The sequence below is a fragment of the Synchiropus splendidus genome, chromosome 13, assembly GCF_027744825.2.
Source record: "Synchiropus splendidus isolate RoL2022-P1 chromosome 13, RoL_Sspl_1.0, whole genome shotgun sequence".
Classification (NCBI taxonomy): Eukaryota; Metazoa; Chordata; class Actinopteri; order Syngnathiformes; family Callionymidae; genus Synchiropus; species Synchiropus splendidus.
Window position 1 is genome coordinate 10,911,185 of NC_071346.1, and position 22,325 is coordinate 10,933,509.

General features: G+C 40.9%; 1 protein-coding gene across 2 annotated transcripts in view; it reads left to right on the top strand.

Annotated features, from left to right (window-relative positions):
• LOC128769493 (low-density lipoprotein receptor-related protein 8-like) overlaps positions 1–22,325 on the top strand; it is a 67,167-nt gene that overhangs the window by 23,900 nt on the left and 20,942 nt on the right. For both annotated transcript variants that reach the window (XM_053883258.1, XM_053883259.1), the window contains exons 3-7: positions 3,363–3,485; positions 10,951–11,079; positions 17,788–18,177; positions 20,930–21,052; positions 21,368–21,490. In XM_053883258.1, coding sequence (XP_053739233.1) covers positions 3,363–3,485; positions 10,951–11,079; positions 17,788–18,177; positions 20,930–21,052; positions 21,368–21,490 — 888 coding nt within the window. The remainder of the gene's footprint in view (positions 1–3,362; positions 3,486–10,950; positions 11,080–17,787; positions 18,178–20,929; positions 21,053–21,367; positions 21,491–22,325) is intronic.

The following is a 22,325-nucleotide window of genomic DNA, read 5'->3' on the forward strand; positions in this document are numbered from 1 at the left end:
GATATTGTTTCATATTCTACGCTGATACATTGTGTTGCCAAACCGTCAGGTTGAATTTATGTTGCGTGCACACCAGTTGAACTGGACTGCAGTTACATATACTCATGGCGTTGTTTACTTGTGAGGCCCGTTCCTCATGCAAACATGACAGATTTTAAGATTTAAGATTTTTAAGACAGATATTAATTATTAATTGTAATCTTTTGACAATGCTAATAATATATACAGTGGTACCTCTGTTCTCGACCACAATCCGTTCCAGACGGCCGTTCGAGAAGCGATTTGTTCGAAATCTGAATCAATTTTTCCCATTACAATGAATGGAAAAAGAAAGAATGCGTTCCAAGCCTTAAAACAGGCTTTTGTAGGAGTGAATGTAGAGTGTCTGCTGCAGGTGCGCTGTTCCTCTATGTGTGTGGCCGCTGCATGTGGGAGGGGTTGCCGAGTGAGTGAGGTCTCTCCAGAAGTGAAGAGGTGCCCGGTGCGTGTCCAGCTCTGAATGTGCGCTTCTGTGCAGTTTGGCTGTGACAAAGTCATAAACCAAGTCACGCTCTGTCCCAGACTCGCCTCATCCCTGTCCCAGCTCCAGCCCACAACAGGACATCAAACCCTGGAGAGCGAGCACCTCCCCTGTGACACTCTACCACGGTCCAGTGTGGAGACAGGAAAGGTTTTACAATATGAAGAAAAAACAGCCAGTAAATGTAGCTAACGGGACACGTCTGCATACAGAGGCTGCGTTATACACAATAACAAAGCACAGTGTGGGTCAGCTGATCGGTGCGCGCACATTATGCTTTTCTCTGGCTATTTTCAGGGGCGTTCGAGTTCTTGATTTTCGTTCAAAATCGGAAGCAAAAAAATCTCTAAATTTTTGTTCAAACTCCGATTTGTTTGAATTCCGGGACGTTCGAAAACCGAGGTACAACTGTATATATAAATGACCTCACAACATAATCATATAATCATAATGCACTGCAACAATTGAAAGTAACACTAATATTACTAAGGTTAGAAAGGCCAAAGGTTCATCAAAAAAACAAAAAACTTAATCACGATCAGACTATTATGCCCTTGTTTATCTGTATACAGTAAAACCTTTCAATATTGCTGACTCGGCACATAATGGATTTTTCTTGCAAGTATGTTAAACTGCATAGCAGACACACAGATCAACGATGGATAGTGAGACACATTGACTTCGCACAGTTTAGTATCGGGATTGGCTCAGGCTTGACTCCAGTCTCAGAGCTACGCTTGACTGCGCCTAAGTGCTCTGCGATTTTGTAAGCAGGATGGTTTTCTCTGTATCGCACTTCCATTCAGAATCTCAAAACAACATCACAGCCCCGGCCCTTGGAGCCAAACAATTAAAAACTGTCCCTGATTCAGTCTGAAACACACTCCGAGCAGATGGCATGATCTTGCTGCGGTACTCATTGCCAAGTGAACCAACACCCCAGTGGACCCAGTCTGAAATGAGTCCTGGTGCACAGAGTGGGAGGGAACTGTCGGGGAGGAAGTGTGTGTCGGCCTCAAGCTGCCGGAGCTCACCCTGAGAGTCCTCATTATGTGATTCAGTTATACATATTATGTCCCTCTCTCTGATTGCTGCATTAGCATGACAACCATTGCATGAAAACTGAGACTTAAACGTGGACGTATGGCGAGGTGTAACTGTACGTAACACTGGACTACAAATCGACAAAAACAAGAGAAAATATCAATTATGCTGGTTATAACTCAGCGTTGGTGTTGAAATCACAGCAAAAAATTACATTTCAATTAAACAACTCCAGTTGTTGCTTTGACTGGTTAAAAGAGTCGTGTAGTTTCCTGAGCTTTTATTCTTAAGTAGTGACTATATTATGTTATATAGCGCAAATATACAGGCACCCTCTGACCAGATAGCAGGGATGGGCGAGATGGACAAAAAGTAAGTCATGAAAAATGTTGTCATTTCGTCTTTCTACAGTCTCCAACTGTTTTATGATGAAACTTATTAGTGGAGTTTGTCTCCAACATCATTATTTTTTTATGTTTAAATATAGTAGTTAACTAAGTGTAGAGATGAGAAATTCAATGTTTCACATTGCTCATAGAAGCTGCTGGTGTCTGACAGACTGCTCTGCCAGCTTTATTTAGGGGTTAAATTGAGCCGTCTGTCTGCTGTGTCTCATGTCTCTTAACAGTTGACTTTAACTATGGACCAGTCTGGACACATTTCCTAGATGCTGTCGACGAAATATTAGAAATGTGGATAAATGGTCATTTAGTTATATTTTATTCTCCAAATCATAATACAAACAGTCCTTTGTCTTGTGTGATAAAAAACCTTTTCACAATTCTCTCTCCTAAAATGGTTGTTTTTCATTTCTTTATTGAAGATTTTACTAATACTTTGACTCCTTTAAAATTTGTTGATGGTCCCTAACTGATGCCAGGGTGAAGGATTAGCGCTGCCTCTGAGAGTGTGTCCGCGGTCAGTGAACCCTAATGGGGACACGGAAGTGGACGCCGCCGCCAATACCGGAGCAGAGCTCCGTCCATTATCCAACTATTTGTCCACCACACGCTCCACAACTGTCACGCGCCAGTGTCAGCTGTCAAACGCTGCGGAGCTGGAGAGCACGGCAGCAAGGTCTCCTGGTTTCCTGTATGGGAATCCGATGCAGCAAGAGTGTTTATCCAATTTATCGTGAGATGCAGAATTGTCATTGTGGAGATTGTGTTTGGCGGTATATATTGTGTACAATAAGTTATCGCCCATCGATAGAGACACTGATGCCTCCTCATGACAACTGTCCCTGGGATGAAGTGAAATGCACCTCAGCCTCTCTTCACCATCATCACAGCCTGAATGATTAATATTTATTGTTCTTACATGAGCTGGAACTTGTCACGAAGAATGATCAATCACTGCCTGCGTTCCAATATTAATATTCGTCTCATGCACCTGTCACTGTGCTCCGATGTTCTCCACCGTGTTCCTCTCATTTTGTGCAGCAAATAGCAGTGTCCAAATGGAAGAGGAGAGAGGCGCTGACTTGTTTGACTGTCTGTCTGCTGGTGAGAGCATGAGACTCTTTGAACACAGCAGGAGAGGGAAAAGTCTGTTTGGCAAAAAATAGTTTTGTTTCCTTCGAAAACTGCGATATTCTTGTCTCACTTTCAGTCCAGAATTCAATTCAACACATTTCTGCTTTAAGTCGGAAGGGCTTTCCTCAGTGAGCTGCAGTGTTGGGAAGAGAAAGTCGATGGATGGAATGATTCGTGGGATTTATTTAATGAGTCAGCGCTAAGATAACAACCCCACGCTGATCGAGTGTAAACTGAACTGACCTCTTCCTCGTCTTTCTCAGCGAGGAAAACATGCGCCGCCGCAGAGTTCGCCTGCTTGAACGGTCAGTGCGTTCCGGGACGTTGGCGCTGCGATGGAGAACCAGAGTGCCCGGATGGCTCCGATGAAGCTGAGGAAACATGCAGTAAGTTTCTTTCCTTTTGTTCAAATTACAACTATCGATTCTAACTCACTGGAACTCCAACTTAACAAAGCATTAGAAGAAAAGAATGATTTATTTCGGCTTCCTGTAACCTGTATTCACTTTTCTGATTTCCCTTGTTATCTGAATCAGCTCAGCCCGCTCTCACCCACGCACTCGAGTGCAGTCTGATGGCGAGTGTGAGAAAAGACACGCAAGCATCGACCTGTTTAGAAGTGAGAATGTGTCTGGCTCATTCTGCCCGTCTCACCCACGCGCAAACAGTCATAGAAGTTTAGTTGAGGTGGTGTCTGAATCCCATTGTAGCTGTGGTGGTGGTTTCTCTGGGTGTTATTCTGCAGGAATGTAAAAATATTAAAGCAGCAAATCTCGCTTTGTTTTGTCACTGCTGACTTACATTATCTGCTTAGTCCAACACCTGTTGTGTAATACTGATCTAAATCCAAATAAACTGTTATATATGCCATGACTCATCCAAGAAAGGTTGTAGGTTGTAGAAGGGCTAATTTAAAATGCAGGATTAAGAGATTAACTGCAACATCTTGGGTGGGTTCCCATTATTTCCTATGGTGTTCCAAGTTTCAGGCATCTGTAAATCAAGGTATCGCATTCTCTCATTATGCAACAGTACTTTTTTAAGTCATTTTTTCTTTTAGATCCTACAATATGTAATAATAGGCCCCCGAGTTTTGCCGAAACATTTTGCCTGTTTATTCTTGTTTTGTTTTATTGATCCTTTTATGTTTTACCTATATATGATATAATATCATTTTCAGATGGTTTTCTTTTGTTCTTTTTCATCATTTGTAGTCACGTCTTTGGTGTTGTGTTTTGTTTTTTCTTTGTTGTGTATTTATTATATTGTAAGTTTGCTGTCTCTGTGAGGCATTTTGTGTTGCATTCAATTATTTATTGAATCTGGTGGATCCTGCATGTGACATAAGCCTGTCAGCAGTCCAGGCACACATGAGTGGTAGAGTGACTGCGAGTCGCTCTTCTTCAGGTGCTGAAGAAAGACTATCTAATATTTTTTTGTTTTTGTTTGTTTGTTTCTTACAAAGCACTTTAAAAAAAATGTATTCCTACACCATATTTAGGGGGATAAGAAAATATCAATATGGTCACACTCATGCACTGTATACTTGATCTTATACTTGTATCGATATTTTTGCTGAAACATCGCAGTACTTAATTATGTTTGTCTTGATATTTTAAGTTGACTAGATATATATTTAATACATAGATACTTGGACATGCTGCTACATTTGTGACCTGTTTAATAATGTTTTCTTTTTGTACGCTGGAGTTAGTTAGTTGATTCATTCCTGTGCAAAATTTAACTGAAAAAAAAACAACTTTTTTGCTTTCTTTCACATAATATGTACTGCATTATTAGATTTTCATTTTTTACAATACATTGCTGAACTTACAGTATCGCAATATATCACCACTACTGTGTCGTGATACGCATCGTATTGCAAGATACATGCAAATATACAGCTCTAATTATAGTACATTATAATATATTGAGTTCATCTTATAAATGTAGTTTATTCATATTTAAATCTTCAAATATGTCTTGAATATGAATATGAAAAAATATGTCAGAACAGTCTAAACTTCAAATGAATCTCATTGTAATATGGAAGCCATCGCATAACTGCAATATTACCATGAAAAAAATCCCATTAAAACCTTCAGATGTTAGTCACTTTGATATAGCTAAGTTAATAACACACTGAATCTTCAGCATCACTGCAAATGAACTGCAAAGTCAGTTGCCATGATGAAGGTAATATTGATATCGAGTTTGCAATAATAACTGGAGTCTGTTTACTGTGATCTAAAAGTATTAAAGTCTAAGCTTTGTAGTGGTTAAAATTCTCCTCCGGTGTTATTAAAAATCCAGGAGGAAGCCAAGTCGATCTTTTTTTGGAACGTTGGCTGTGCTTGTCAATAAGCTGCTGGTGGGTTGCTGAATAACAAAGTGAGGTGTCACCCCCACAAAGTTGACTGCTGGGATAAAAACGTTGAAAAATCTTTAGAGAGCAACAGGTTTGTTTGGAAAAGCCAATCAAAGATAAAAAGGGAAAGAGTAAGGGAAAGAGACTGACGGTGTCAGAGATAGAAATCCAGGCTTTGAGCTGTTTGTATGGAAATGGTTCATACATTTTAATGCATGAACAAGTCTGGTTGCACCAGATGACGCTGCTGTTAATAATGCTACAGGTGTTGTGGTTCGAGATCTTCTGAAATTGAGTCTCCGGTTGTGTTGTGAGGAGGCGCTCTTCTCATGACCACTTCTCCGCAGTTGAGAAAGACACCAGGGCTTTGGGCAAACACTGCTAATTTGATCTTCAATGGCTCCCATCATCCATCTCATTTAGCAGCCTCTCGCTGGAAAATGGCCGCCTGGAGTCCTTGGGTAATGACGGCTGTGCATTCCAAAAATCACTCGCTGGAGTCGGGAAATATCAGATTTGCTTCGAAGAATCCGGAATATCCTGTTAAATATTTTGTGCTGAACATGCCTGAAGGCTGGACGTGTACGCAGAGCTTTGCATTCATTATCAAAATCCCTGTTAAAGTACATGTTAATAAGGATGCATGAAGGTGTCGCCCGACCTTAACATGGAGAATTACAAAACGGACATGCGAGAGCTTCTATTCATAGCAGCTTTGTCGTGCCCCACGTGCTAATGATGTACGTCTTGCATCCTCTTTTAATGTATCATGCTCCAGTAATGCGAAAGCTCAGTCGACCGGAGCGAACTCCTTCTGGCTGTCGGGAGAAAGAACAACAAGTTTTCCTGCAACTCTCCTGTACTTCACGTGCACGCTCACCCAAGGACTGAGGCACTTTTCCACTCAGACATCTGGGCCTCGATCATTTTGCCGCGCTAAGTGGATTCCCAATTACACGCTGGAGTAGCGTTGCTCTGGCATATTAAGAATTTAAATTTGGGCCACACCGAGCGAGTTACTCCCTGGCTTTAAAAATGAATGGCTCCGTGGAGGAACATGTGAAGCACCAGAGCTCACAGTTTTTGTACCAGATGCATGCGACTAGAAGAGGCAGCCAGCTGTGTGCGCCGCTCCCGCGCACGTGCGGTGACGTTTATACGTCTTGACTCACTGACTTCTCAGGATTGTACAGTTCAGCATCATTTTTTCATCGACCCGTCTTAAACTGAGGTCCACTTTCATTGGGCAGGATTTATTTGACGGTATTTTTGTCGCATTACTTCCAGCTGCCCTGGATCTTACTCAGATATTTTTGTAGCTTCATTTATAATAGATCCTGCCGTGATATTAAGCAGGCGTGTAGAAGCCGTGCTCTGGTGCATTACACGACCTTTTTTTTTTTTTTGTCTTGCATTTCCAAACAGCGGTTCTGTTCTTTACCTGGATCTATTATTCAGACTGTGCGACATGGCCTCCCCAGTGAAACACAGATTTTTTTAAGTGACTTCCTCCTGCTGTTTTGGGGGTCACACAGAAGACAAAACTTTTAACTCAGTTTCATTATTATTTGATGGTGAACACAGCTCAAGATTGATAGCACTTCTGCTCCAAACTTTGATCCTATTTGGTCTATTTTAACATGTGGATATTTAGATGAAAGTTGTGATTGCAAAAAATGAGGATAAATATGTATATATTACACTGTAACATAGCTAGTTTAGCTTTACAGCCCACATGTGGCCCTGAAAAGCACAAAATAATAACAATAAACAAATAAATAATAAAAAAATTTCTTGGACAAATACACATATGTACATATTTCCATGTATTGTTTTTTCTGTTTCTTGTGGTATTGCCTTCCCTGTTATTATTATATTTATTATGTATATTTATTTTTTGTTTGAACACCACATTTTTCATGAAGAATGCACTTCCCTCCGTGTTTATTATTAATTGTATGTATTTTCTTTTATTTATTCTTTTTATTTATTCATTTATGTTCTTTTTAATATGACCTTCTATTTTAAATCATCACATCAATATTCTGTTTTTGAATGATGAGGAAAACATTGTTTAAATCGTAAGCTGATGCGTGGCCAGAAAATAGTAAATAATTGTTCGCAGGACAACAGGATTATAGCACATTTTCAGTTGTTAATGTGCACAAATCTCATAACACATTTTTCCGACTCACTGAGCTCACCTTTCTTCCATGGTTGCCTTGACTTGTGTAGCATATCGTCCCTGTAAATGGCGGCTGCACACTGCAGAGTGGCCTGTGTAGCGTGGAAGCAGACAAGCTGTTACGAAAATAACAAATCACTCGCTGTGTCCGATGACAAATTGAGCCGCTCCCTCAATGAAGGCCGGGGCCCCAAACTGCCAGCGATAATGAGGCAAATCACTGCCATGAAATAAAAAGTAAAGCTATTAGTGGAAGGAGAAGTCGGCCGTCGGGGGATTCTGAATAGTGATGAACTGATCTTTGGCCGCGATGAAACTGAATCCTCATCCGTCAGGTTGACGGTAAAGGAGACAGCCGCTAAACAATTAGCTTTGATTCTGTTGCTTCTGCTTCAGTCGCAGAGCTGTTACCTACAGCTTAGAACCGCTGCGGCTTCTCTGCCTGTTCTGGGGGATAATGGTACCAGACAGCAGGAGCTGGTGGGATCAGTCGCCCCCTGCCAGCTGCCCTCCTCTTGTCCTTATCACCTTCTCTTGGTTTGGATGACTTTGATCTTTCTTTCAGATAAGAATGTAAAGGTCATGCAGCAGTTGGTCTCTTCCTCCCTTTTCCACCTCCACTTCAGGTCATTTCACAGAGAAGGACACTGTCTATGTCTTCAATTCACTTTCATCGAATTAAACTGACTAGACTCTGCTGCTTTCATTATTTAGTTTTGAAGAAATATTCTAAAATCAACTTCATAGTTTCACTCTGTTGAATGATTTTTTTTTTGTAGGCTTCTAAATCCTTTTCTTGTGTGTGTGTCTGTGTGTGTGTCCTTGTTTTTGCTATTCTTGGAAACACACCTAGTTTTTGCCAATCTCCAATGTTTCGAAATTGAGAATTAATACTTTTTTTTCATGGAATTTAAGTGAAGTTTCAGTCCTGGTTGAGGTTTCCATTTGTTTTGGGTGGTTAAGTTTGTGGTGAGAGGCCAGGGAAAGCATTATGCCAGTGAGTGTTCCCCACAAAACATGAAAAAATGACGTGTGTGTGTGTGGTGCGTGCACTTGCATGTTATTGATCATGTTACAGAAGAAATACTACCAAAGCGAGCACTCCATTTGTAGCTTTTACTGAGGTCCTTCAGGCTGGAGGGTGTTTCATGTTGAAGTGTTGTATATTTTCTCCAATACCGGGGTCAGGATATTGCTGCATCAGCACCCTCCCCAGCTCCTTCCACCCTCAATCCTGTCACTTTGCCTCGCACATACATGGAGAACCAGAGTGCCAGAGATGAGCCCCGACACATGGTCGCCCTCTGGATTGATCCTCCCAATCCTCCCTCACAAAAAGACCACAAAAGAGAGCTTAATTTTTATTTCCTCCTCGCCCTCTCACTCCCCGCTCTGGTTCATAGAATTACCTCGACTGAGTTTCTGACATGACAGTGATCATCTGGATCTGAGGAAGGGGCAGAAATACAAGTTTCAATTTCTTCTTCTTAGCATCAACTTCCCCCTCCCCGAACCTAAAACTCTGTCAAGGGACCTCTGGAGCATTTATGTAGTCTTTTTCCTCCACCGCATGTTTAAGCTCTCTGCGTTTGATCTCCCAATTAATCTTTAATGTCTTATACAACCTCAGAGAGGAAAATTGGTTTGGTGCAGAATGCTCAGCTGCTGCAATCCACTTTTTAACTTTTTTTTTCCTATTCATATTTCGTTCACAGATTCATTACACTCCCCCAATTTATTTCAGGTTTCTGCATTTCATACTTTAAAAATCTATTTTCCGAGCCAAAATATTAATGGAAGAGTCTGTGACTGGAAATATTTTGAACAGGAAATGTGAAAGTCAACAAACAGTTTTTGGTTTAATATTGGCTTTTCTTGGAGATAATATTTGTTGGCGTCAAAACGTGATTTGTTTCACTTTCACCTCTGTATCATAAACAGTCGGTCAGTAGGTCGAACTGGAAATTAAAAGTTGCATACTGATGAGTTTAGATGAGTATAGTAGTGGAGTATTCAACCTCATTTCCAGTTACAAAGTTGTAGTACTCATACAGTACTGTTCACTCTCGGCATTGACCCTTAAAACTGCGTTAATCTAGCAATGTCTGAGGCAACATGTTTCCTGGTGCTCTACTTGAAGGCAGAAATATGGCAGCACAGGCGACTTGGTTTCATTCTTCAAAAAGAAGAATTAAAATATACAGTATATCTCAGCAAACTCTCCATGGATTGATGAAGTTTTTGAACGTTTTTGAAAAAAAAAAAAAAGGAAAAAACAAACAAAAATGAACTACAGTTCCCAAGTGCACTTACTTAGTCACTGTCTCCTGCTCTCTTATCTTTTGCTTCTACACCTTCCATCTGCATCATGGCTTCTCACCCTCTGTACTCGGGGGAGGCCCTTTGTATTACAAAACAAGAGGTACAAATTGGAGTTTATATTTAAATATACAAGCCTGAACGCCCTTTGAGTTCATCATCTATTCCAGCTAAAAGAGCTTGGTTTAAATATTTACACTTACTTTATTTTCTCCTCCTATTTTGTCAGTTTTTTTGTTAGTTTAGATAGTTTAGCTTGTTTCCAAATATAGGAACAATACAATTTTTAGCATATTTTTTAACCAGATTTAAAATAAAATAACATTTTCAATACTCAGGAATAACTTTATATTGTTTTTTTTCACATTTCAATATTATTTTTTTCCCCATTCCTCTCATACATTGCTGATAAAATCTCTGATGTTGTGTTGTTTGTTGCCATATTATAGAATGTGTTTTTTAATAGTAACACTAATACTAGTTGTAATACTAATAAATAAATAAAATATAAATGTAATTCATTTATGAGGTTACATTTAAAGTATCAACTTTGTTGTCATGTAGCTGGCTTTGCCATTTTTCTGATAAAAGCGGCATCTGCTCTGTGTTTATGAAAATATGATTCCCAACTGAACAGCAAATGCAGATGTGGCAGAGAAAATCACATCAGCTCACAGTGGGAGATGATTCTCCATGTAGGCTGACCTTGTGATTCCTGGTGGCTTAAGGCTGCACTGTAAGCAAAGATATATAATTAACATGCACCATAATAAAGCTACTATAATCTGGATCAAACCCACACGTTGCCAACTAGAGCAGATTGGCAGGAAAAAGAGGAGGGGGACCGACTCGCTGTTTTTCATTTTCCTGCCAGCCATTGTTTTTCTCCCTATTTCACTGACACTTATAAAGCTGGTGGTGGTTTCGTGAAACCTTTTGGTTTATGTGAGGTCAATAATTTTGTTCTTTCAACCAACAGGCAAGCAGACGTGCCCCCCAGAGAAGTTTGACTGTGGCGGATCCACCAACAAGTGTGTGTCTCTGTCATGGAAGTGTGACGGTGAGAAGGATTGTGAGAATGGAGCGGACGAGGAGGACTGTGCGGCAGGTGAGCGACCAAAACCACCGGATTTGAGGCAAACTTCACGTCCCTTAAATCAGATCCTAAGAGTAGAAAATGCTCTGCTTAAAGTTGTTGGAAGACCTTCGGAGCATGTAAAAATGGAAGTATGGAGGGAATTCGGAAAAAGGACTCTCACCATGTCTACTTTAAGTCTCATGCAGCACTACTTTTTTAATGAACAAAATGACTCTGGGATCACAGTTTAAGGTCTTAATATTATGTGAGGAATTATGTTTTCAGCTGAGAAAGCCTTTATTCTTCCCTCAATTCAACTGTAAGAAATTGCTGATGTAGTATCTAAGGGGAGTAATTCAATGCCAATAACATGATTTACAACACACCACACTTACAAATGAATGTAACTATTTATGCCTCAATGTTTAATCCTTCTTTTATGTTGTGTTTGGCATCCCAAGAGGACCATAATGATGGGAAACATGTGGAAATATATCCTCATTTAGTTTCTCTAGGGATTATAGATGGCTAAAAAAACACCTCTCAGAATTACCAAGGAGTAAGTTGGGATGTTAATGCATAAGTACAGATTTATTCTTCTGTTTATATGTTGATGTGTGAATCTATATTTTTAATTTTTCTTCATTTATTTATATATTTCCATTGGTCTATTCACGTTCATGCTTTCTGTCATGTGACATGGACGTTGAAATATATTTGTGTGGAGAGCTACAGAGTGAGTGAACATTGCAATGGGGGAATTCTTGGTGCAGAGCTGACAGGGTGTTAGGGGTCCCCCCTGGTGGTGCCCCAGAGGGGGCCAAAAGTCGCCAGTTGCTTTTAAGAAACTGGATCCTGATTTTAGTGGCTCTGAAATTGAGAAAAAATTCAGCTGTTGGGGAGGTGGGAGATAATAACAAGGCATTGTACTGCAGGTCCGATGTGACATTAATCCCAAAACTATCTTGAAAATAAACACATTTCACCCGCTCAGTTTTCAGATCACCCATCCTTTCTTCTCCAAACACTGCTTTTTACTTTAAAGCGCAGAGGGGAACAGCATTTTTAATTAAAAGGATTTGACTGGTGTTTGAAGTCAGATCTGCAACAAAGCTTTCTTTGATGTCAAATCATATTTGGAGCCAAATCTTAGATGCTGTGAGCTCTTTCTCTGGAAGTTGGGGGGCTTGCGCTGGCTCTATAATTCACACCTTGGCTCTGCAGGGACGTGAAGCCCATTACAGGTGACATCACCACCCATGCAGCCAATGGAAGGGGAGCCTCCCCCACCTCTTCCTCCCTGCGGGGACCATCGCTGGCCTACTTCTGAGGCGCCGTGAAGAATCGGCTTCTCACTTTCTCGCTTTGTGGCGCTCGCCTCTTCCTGTCAGGAAAAATTGATTGAATTAAAAGAGCTGTTGGGCTGTGGAGTTTATTATCACGCGGAGGAGGCATTTGGCAGAAGATACTCTCATGGAGATTTCGTTAAATCGTATTATTAGTCATCTGAATTGATGAATGCAACGTCATGGTTTAAGGGGGTGGAATATCATTCCACAATTCAGTCATGAGGTCTTGACACTGAGATCTATCTGAGGCGGAAGTTTGATGGTTTGAGCCACAGGGACAAAACCTGTGCTCTGAGGAGGTCTCTGAAATGTTCCATAGTTTTTGGATCTGATAGCTTTTGAGTTCATACAGTTCATATTTGCTGATCATTTTACTTTTCTTTCATGATTCATTATTTTATTATCTTTCATTTCTCTGATTTTCTTTGTTGACTCAAATTCAACAACATATTTTTTTTCGAGGATAATTCTATTATATTTTTCAAATCTATTTTCTTCTTTTGTATATGTATATATTTTATATATATATATATATATAGTATGCTGTTTCTATATTTAAAAAATCCTGTTTTTTATGGTCACAGTCTAAACAAAATCATGATGAGACATTTTTAATAATATGAGTTTGCTCACTGAAAATAAGTAACTGAAATCTCACTATTTTTGCTGGACAGAAAGAAGGAGATAAAACGATCATGAGCATCAGCGCCTCCTGTTGTTGTCCCAGAACTGTACATCCAGTACCTCTATCTACCGACAGTGGCCTTTGAACAGCAAATTGGTTTACGCAACGGACTGCAATGCACTTTGTGTTGCGAGTCTTGCTTTCGAGGTCGGACATAACTTTTCCAGCATCTCTTGCTCATCTGTTGAATCAGGCATCTATTTCTCCCCCTTTCACCAGCGAGGCTTGTCCGCCCACAGCACACTACCAACCCTTTGTTTTTAGCACAGTTTTTTGGTATTTTTTTCTGCAATTCAAGTATGATACATGTACATGTATGGTACATCTAGTGTTATGTTTGCAATTCCCTTTTCTCGGTCAATTCTTGCTGTGATTTTGCCTACTAGAATAGACAATACTAACTTTCTTAAACAAATACAAAATATCAAATACGTATAGTGTCCGTTTGTTTGCTGCTTCAGATTGTGGGGTCGCTGGAGTCTTTAGAAAATGTGCTGCCATCTGCTCATATTGCCAGTGATAAATCAGCCTACCAATGACGGGTTCACCCCAGGATACCCAGCATAGAGCTACAAAAACCCCAGGGAGTTCCTACCATCAGGGTCAGTATTAGTCGGCTTTGAAAAATACAATAAATGAGCAAAAATAAGCTTGACTTGAAAATTTGAATATTTTCAATATTATGTTTGTTTGTTTTTTTTTTCAATCCCCAATTCTACTGACCCTGTCGTGACTCCATACTTATCCCAAGTCAGTGCAGCACACCCATTTGACTCCTTGCATCCATTGCAAAAGCGCACCGATCCCACCACATTACCGCGAAATCAAGCCTAACAAATAGCCTCTCGACTGGCGGCACTCTCATGTGTTTAGCGATTCCATCGACCTTGGCTCTAATACCTCCTGAGTTTAGATGGCTTTTGACTGCGTTGTCCATTGAGAACCAGTCTAGCCGTGCTAATCCCTTTTTCATTCCAAAGTCTGTATTGATGTTGCAGTCTTAATCTTCTCTTTGTGGCGACATGTGGGCAGTGTGTGAGCATCCACCCACCCAGACAGGCTTTTTGCGTGAGGAGTCATTGCGAGTGCTACTCAGGGGAAGGTAGAAATTAAAATGTTATGGAGCGTTTGTGGGGGGAATAGTAGATGACTTTTGTCTTTGAGCATTAATACATAAGTGAACTCTGCCTGCAGCTGACGCCATGTGGCCTTTGCAGGCTTGTACGACTTGACTGTACCGGCTGGGTACAGTTCTGTTTGATGTGTTGCATGTGTGTGTGTCGCTGCCATGCCATCACCACTAACCCTACCATGTGAAAGTCTGTGTGTTAATGAGGAAAGGTGTGTAAATCCAAACCACAGGAGGCGAGAGTTCAGCAAAGTTGAGCAGGAGAAAGAAGTTAATTGGCAAACACGACGTGACTCAGGCTTCGGATCCTGCCGAACAGAAGATAGATGAGAATGGGATTTCAAATTTGCTTTCCGGGTGAAGGTGTATTGACTTTCTTGTAGAGGGTGGAAACAAAAATGCGGTTCTTTTGTGTGCTCGAGAATGAGGTGACACCGCTAGTGTATTGGTTATGACGAAAAGTTGCAGAAAACTGCAACACAAAGTAGGAATTTTAAATGGTAACTATCTATAAGTGGCTAACTTAAGCTTACAGCATCACTGTACTTCACCACTGACTCCACCTCATAACACAAGTGCTCCTTGAAGTGCAAACATAGAGCCACTTTCAGGTATTTTTCTTTGAAATTCCTTCCGTCTTCTATCAGTATTTGGGATTTCAGTCCAACTGTTGGTCTCTGCTTCGATAGCCTGTTAAACGACAAGGTTTGAGCAAGGTTTGGTGGTGTTTCCGACTCAACTTACACCAACTGCTCACACAGACCACATCAAAATAACTCAGCGGCCTAATTCGACCACCAGGCCTTGAGTTGGACACACAAGGTTTTTAGTGCCAATGTCAACTTTATATTCCTTAATAAAGAAGGCCATATTTTCAGAAGATCCTTCCAAATATTTATGCTGTTTTGGTTTTCATTTGAAGGTTATTTTTATTTTATGTATTTATTTTTGGAGAAGGAACTGCGGAGAAGCGCGTTTTAAATCCTGGAGAGAGAAACCAAATTTAAAAGAAAACTCCTCCACTTGCTTGAGCTTGTAAACCTGATTGCTTTTCCCAGTCTGATGTGTTATTCACAGAACTTTTCGAAATGTCACAGACTGAGTGAGCCCAGAACCTTCTCTCTTATTGAGCCTTTTTTGCTTTTTAAATAATGCGTTTCCATCCTTCACCAGAGGGAGTGTTCAGTGATCAACATAAAATGTCCATTCATTTTGGGCGGAAAAAACTCCCAGAGGTGCTGAGGTTAATGTTTGTTTACTTGCCAAGCGAACTGGCTGCAAGGAGATTTGTTGACTTTAAAGTCTGGAGATGCCTGTATGCTTCCAGACTTCGTCTGCAGTCTCATTCCCTCGTTCCCCTCCCATGGTCTTGATCACATTGGTTAGATATGAATTGTCCCTTTTAAAAAAGTCCCATAACGCACTGCAATAGGTGAACTCAAAGTGAATTTGTGGCCATGTGAGAGTTAGACGCAGCTCCAGCATTTGACGCAGCATCAGTGATATATTTATGTTTCTGTCGCAGTTGTCGTCTCCCAAAATTCACGTTTCCTCTGCTGCGCTTGTCAGTAAAGGTCAGCTGTGACACAGTCAGTGAAACGGCTTCCGCATCCCCTGATGTAAGTCAAACTGTCAGTCATCTGTTTGCTTTCCTTCAACTGCCTGTTGCCGCTGGCAACGCTTCCCATCGTCGACAAAACAGGACGATGTAGGTTACTATGGCAGCTCAGGATGTCATGTCGGCACTGCTCCCGGTTGAGTGGGGGGGGCCCTGTCTTACTGGAAATATGATGCTTTCACGCTGGTTTTTAAAGCATTTTAATTGACTGTGTGCTACATTGTGGCTCTGGAACTGCACCAAGTCTTGTGGAACTAGGTCACTCGTGTGCGTTTATTGTCTAAATCCCTCACGGAATAATGTACATGACGAGTGAATCTACTTCATTATTAATTGGTTTTTTTAGTGTGGAGTCACTGAAGTTTAAAGACACGTTTGAATGGGATGTAGTTTGTGAAAAATGAATGAAGAGTTTTATCATCCTGCGTCCATCACTTGTGCAGCAGAATTTACTTCAGCGTCTGTGTGATCATGTAAGAACCTGAAACACTAATGTGTGCTACATAGGAATGAGACTTGAACATATGGCGTCATTATAAAGGATTCTAAAGAGCACACGCATCTTGTTTTTTTGCCAGAAGGATAATGCATTTCTCTCGTAATGGCTTCTCTGCTTTTATGTTACTGAAACACAGTGATGTTGGATTCACTTACACCATACTGGTGTGGACAGATCGAAGTAAAACTTAGTGTGACACGAGAGCTTAAGGAGATCAGAGTGCATGTGCTGCTACAGTTAAATGCAGTTCGCCTGAGTTTATATAGAATTTATGGTGGTGGAACTGTTCGGTAATGTGCGATGAGTAGTTTTTCTTTTTTTTAGCCATTCAGTTCTTCAACATTTTTCAACTTTGTTGCATGTTAAGAACTCTAAAGTCACGTAAACAAGCAAAGATGATGGATTTAAACTGTTCGACATATGTGTAGTAATGATAATAATGAATAATAAATATGATAAATTTATAATAATAAAAGAAAATAATAACAATCATAATAGTAACTCAATTTCTCACTCAATAAACAGTTCACCTTCCAACACTGTTTGTCTGTCTCATTGAACAATGCAATGCACTTTGTGTTGTGAGTCTTGCTTTCGAGGTCAGACATTTTCACTTTTCCAGCTTCTCTTGCTGATCTGTTGAATCAGGCATCTATTTCCCAGCCTTTCACCAGCGAGGCTTGTCCGCCCAAAGCACTACCAACCTACCTACCCTTCATTTTTAGAACAGTTTTTTGTTATTTTCTTCTGCATTTAAGTATAGTACATATCCATGTACGGTACATCAGTGGTCCACTAGTGTTATGTTTGCAATGATTTCCCTTTTCTTGCTCAACTCTTGGCTACTAAAATAGACAATAGTCACTTGCATATGTGTGGTAATGATAATACTTACAATGATGTTGCTGACTATGATAATAATAACAAGAAAATAACAATAACAATCATAATAGTAACTCACTCTCACTCACTAACCAGTTCACGCTCCAACACTGCTCCCTGTTTGTCCGACTCAGTGCACACATTTCTTCAGCTGCATGTGTTAAGATGCTTGATGGATGCACATATGAACCTCTTGTTTTCTGCCTTTTAACACCTGTCGTTCACAAGTCCTTGGACCGAGAAGTGATGGTGAGGTTGGACTGCATCTAGATGGTCCTTTTCTGCAGAAGTATGTCATCAAGACACTTATATGTGTGCAAAGCCCTGGTTCTCTGCTGTTTGAATTTGCTAGAAGGGATTGTTATTGAAAGGTGAATTCATGCTGATGTCATGTCCTCACTGCAGGTCCAGTGTTTGCTGTTAGTATAATTACCAGTGGAACCTCAAACTTCCTTCACTAAGAGTTAATTAAACCTCAGAGTCTTCTCTTGCCTGAGATGCATCAAAAGTAAACCTCGCTGGTTTCTCCCTGCCCTCATTTACTGCTCTGACAGAGCTTGTTTCTCCCCCCCCCAGACGCCAAGGCCTGCCCCAGAGGCGAGTTCATGTGCGCCAACCGAAAGTGCTTGGCCGACGTCCACGTGTGCGACGGAGACGACGATTGTGGAGACGGCAGCGATGAGCTCAAGTGCGCGGCCCCGCTAACCTGCGGGCCCAACCAGTTCCGCTGCAACACCTCGGAGTGCGTGCCGCTCATGTGGAGCTGCGACGGTGACCCCGACTGCCAAGACGGTTCAGACGAGGGGCCCGAGCGCTGCGGCGGCGATGGGATCTTGAGTTTGGGAAACCGCAGGGCCAACTGCACTGCAGAGGAGTTCAGATGCGCCAACGGAGAGTGCGTGAGGCTGAGCTGGAAGTGTGATGGAGACCCGGACTGCAAGGACAAGTCTGACGAAGCTGACTGCCGTGAGTTGCTCCTGGTTTCTGCTTCATGTTTGCTCATCACACTCTTCTCCGACCAGGACCCACATCGTTTAATGGAATGGTTGAACTTGGCTTCTCGTAAAATTCACACATTTAATGTGAACATCAAGACCAAGATCTCCCACAATCCTTATCAATTTCACCACCACAGTGCCGGGTGTGTTTCCGTTTTTAACATGCTTTATTCATCAAGAGCACAGGGAAGGTCGTGTTTTAAAGAGAGACAACATTATGTCTGTCATGTAATGAGACACTGTTGGTTGTGTAGGCGCTATGTATCAAACATATTAATATGGTCTCCATGACAACCAACAACTGAAACAGTATATATTCTTATTAAACTTCCCTCCACCTGGACAAACTGGTGAGGAAGGCAGGCTCTGTTGTTGGCACAGAGCTGGACAGCCTAACGTCAGTGGCAGAGCGACGGACATTGAACAGGCTTCTGTCCATCATTGACAACCCTAGTCATCTCTGCACAACACCATCTCCAGACAGAGGAGCAGTTTCAGTGACAGACTGCAGTCATTGTCCTGCTCCACAGACAGACTGAAGAGATCGTTCCTCCCTCACGCCATTTGGCTCTTCATCATCTTTCGGGGATACGATTCCCCGAAAGATGATGAAGAGCCGAATGGACAAAGTGTATTTGACGATAAAATGGACAAATACACTCTGGACTCACTACACACTCACACCATAGACACACATGCACTTTAGTTCGCAACACACACACACATTCACATGCTGGACTGTTGTTGTTTTTTCTTATCTTATTTGTACTATTGTTTTTTACTTGTATCTATCTATCTATCTATCTATCTATCTATCTGTCTGTCTGTCTGTCTGTCTGTCTGTCTGTCTGTCTGTCTGTCTGTCTGTCCATCCATCCATCTATCATCTATCTATCTATCTATCTATCTATCTATCTATCTGTCTGTCTGTCTGTCTGTCTGTCTGTCTGTCTGTCTGTCTGTCTGTCCGTCCGTCCGTCCGTCCGTCCGTCTGTCTGTCTGTCTGTCTGTCCGTCTGTCTGTCTGTCCATCTATCTATCTATCTATCTATCTATCTATCTATCTATTATATATAAATATATATAACATTTTAAACTGGCTTCCTTTCCTATTTAAGCAGAAAGTAATATCATTATAACTGTTCCTATTTTCATTAATTGTAATGTCTATTATCAAATAAATAATGTATGTAATGATGTAAATAATTTTTCATATGGTTTGTTTTGTACTTCAGTCTTCAGTATCCAGAGCTATGAATCGTGTTTTATATTTCACAGATCATGGCCACAGTAAGCAACGTAGGTCACCACATAACCTGTTCACTTTTCAGAAAAACAGTTTAATGTCTCTCCTTGAATTAAAGGTGAAGATTTCGCATCATGTTGCTGTGACTCCATTATAAGGCCTTATAAAATCAGACGTTCAGGGCAAGCTAATCTACTGCTTTGCTCCAGCTTCATTACGTTCTATTGTTTTTCTGATTCCAGTGAAGTCAACTCAACTACTCAACTTTTTCTGTTTATTAGCCCTCTGTACTCCTGAAGAAACAAACTTATTTCAGTTACATTTTCTGATTTATAAAGAAACTTTATAGACGTTTTATTAATGTATTTATTTTCATTTTACATCTACATCCGGTCATGTGACTAGCTCTGGTTAAAACAAGTTTAAACCGGACACTTTAATAAAAACCAACATGCATCCATATCATTGTAACAAATCATTTTTTTGTGACTATGGTAAAAATAAAATGGATTTACCTTTGTTTTTAAGGTAAATCCACATGAACTATATCTTCTTCACGTGTTATAGAAACCCAGTGATGCTACTGCCACCTGCTGTCTGAGTCAGCTCACTGCAATTGTGTAGATAAAATCCAAGTAGGACCATAATATTGGGTTTAAAAAAAATGTATCACACTAAGTCTAGTCCAAAGTCTAAATGTATCTCGGTATATTGATTTTTATCTAGCTCCGACTTGTTTTTAAGTAAAAATGATCTAGGAATATATTTCTCAAAGAAAAGTGACTCACCTTGTGCCTCCAACCCTCCTCCGAAATTGTACCGTTTAAGTGCCATTTAGACAAGATTGATGTTTATTTTGGGTTCTAATGGAAAAGTTTTACATCCGCTACTGTGACATCTTATCAAATAATGGTTTCACCATTGTCTCCACTCACTTCTGAGTCTGTAAGAAGGAGCCATAAATCTAAGGCTCCAAGGGAGAAATAAACTGCTTGCTTGCTAGCTATGACATTAAACACCCAACATAACCAATCAGATATTTCAAAATACATTTTTAGATACCAGCGGATTCCCACTAAGCTCCCAGTGCCCTGCCCTTCTGGTGATAACTCTAAATCACCCCCCCTTTGACCATTTTTATGGGGGTTTTAGAGTGGAATTAAATGAGCGCACTGGGCTGTTGATGAAATGCTTGTCCACGCTTGAGGATTTAATGAAATTTGGTGGGATCCATCTTTGCAGCCTTATATTGGAAATCATTTATCATGCAGCCTCTGGTTAACTGTCCGTGATCCGGCGGCAGCTCCAGACGGAGAGGACTCAGAGGATTACAGGAGTTGTTGATACGTGTGTCTATAAATCACTTTGAAAGTTTCCCAGAGCCTCTGGTCTGCTTTGGAGACAAGATTGTACATAAGAGGTGGATCGAGGGAGTAGGATTGTAGCGGCCTCACCTGTAATTCTCTCCCTCACAGCGCTGTTGACGTGTCGGCCGGACGAGTTCCAGTGTGGCGATGGTTCCTGCATCCACGGCACCAAGCAGTGTAACAAGGTCCATGACTGCCTGGATCACAGCGATGAGTCCGGCTGCGTCAACGGTAACTTGAAAAGAAGTCATTTTGGAAGCCACCAGTACTAACCTGGGATATCAGTTTTTCTAATCGATAACAGAAAAAGAGAGATTCATTGATATCTTTAGCGTCTGTTAATGTGTTAAAAGGTTTTTACAGTACTTGTGTTTCACACGTTCGATCCCTGCAGTCCGCTCTGAGTCATAAGCGATTCATTATTTAGCGCCGTGATGTAAAATTACTTTTAGTGCAGATCCTGGACCTTATTAATGTCTGGGTTTATGACTAGGGGCTTTGGAATGTATCCGCAGTAACACTGTACTCTTCTTGCTCACGTTCAAGCCACCAAATGTGAAGGTCCGCTGAAGTTCCTGTGCAAGAACGGAGAGTGCATCGACAGTTCCAAAGTGTGCGACTCCATCAAAGACTGCAAGGACCGGTCGGACGAGCCCAAGAAGGAGTGCGGTGAGAAACGTTTCTGTGTCAACGGCTGGGTTTTGTGTTGTCAGCAGAGGCTGAGAGGTTTTTGACAAATAGGCTGCTGCTGCCTAGAGTCAGCTCTGGGTTTGAGCTGAACCTGGATCCTTTCTGTTTAGAGACTGTGGGGTCCCCTCGTCCTTGCCTGGGTTTGCTTTATACATTCTGATTTCCTCCCGTAGTCCAGAAACTAAACACTAAAATAGAGTGTGTGTTTTTGTGCGTGTGTGAGCGTCCCCACCTCTCACCCCATGTAGCTTGGACATGGTTCAGCGCACAACCCTTTTAAAGCGTTTGACTGTTCAGTATTAAATAACCAAAATTATAGCCAAAAAAATGTGCTAGTGCTTTGAAAAGTATATGACCTTTAGTACTGTTCTTTATTTCTTCCTCAGTGGGGAAATTCAACTTTATGTTTTCCAACTAGAATATTTTTTTTACTTAAATTATTAGGGATGCTCCAGATTTTTGCTGCCGATAGCCGATACCGATCAGACAGAGTGTCGATCACTGATACCGATCACATAGATTGACAATGAATTTTAATCAAAATGATGAGACCTCCTTAGTGCATGATGTGAAAAAAATCACCATTAAATCAATTTAATTCAGATACATTTTTTATATACCTCAAGGAGTAGAAAAATAGAAAAACTTTGCAGAATGCAGCAGCTATTCTGTCAATTTATTAGATGTGAGACGTTGCAGTTCGGTGAATATCTTGAGACTTCGCTATGTCCGTGAAATATTTACATACTGGCCGATTGTAGCGGGACTCCGAGACGGACAGCACTGCATTTACGAAAGTTTCTACTCCGGACAT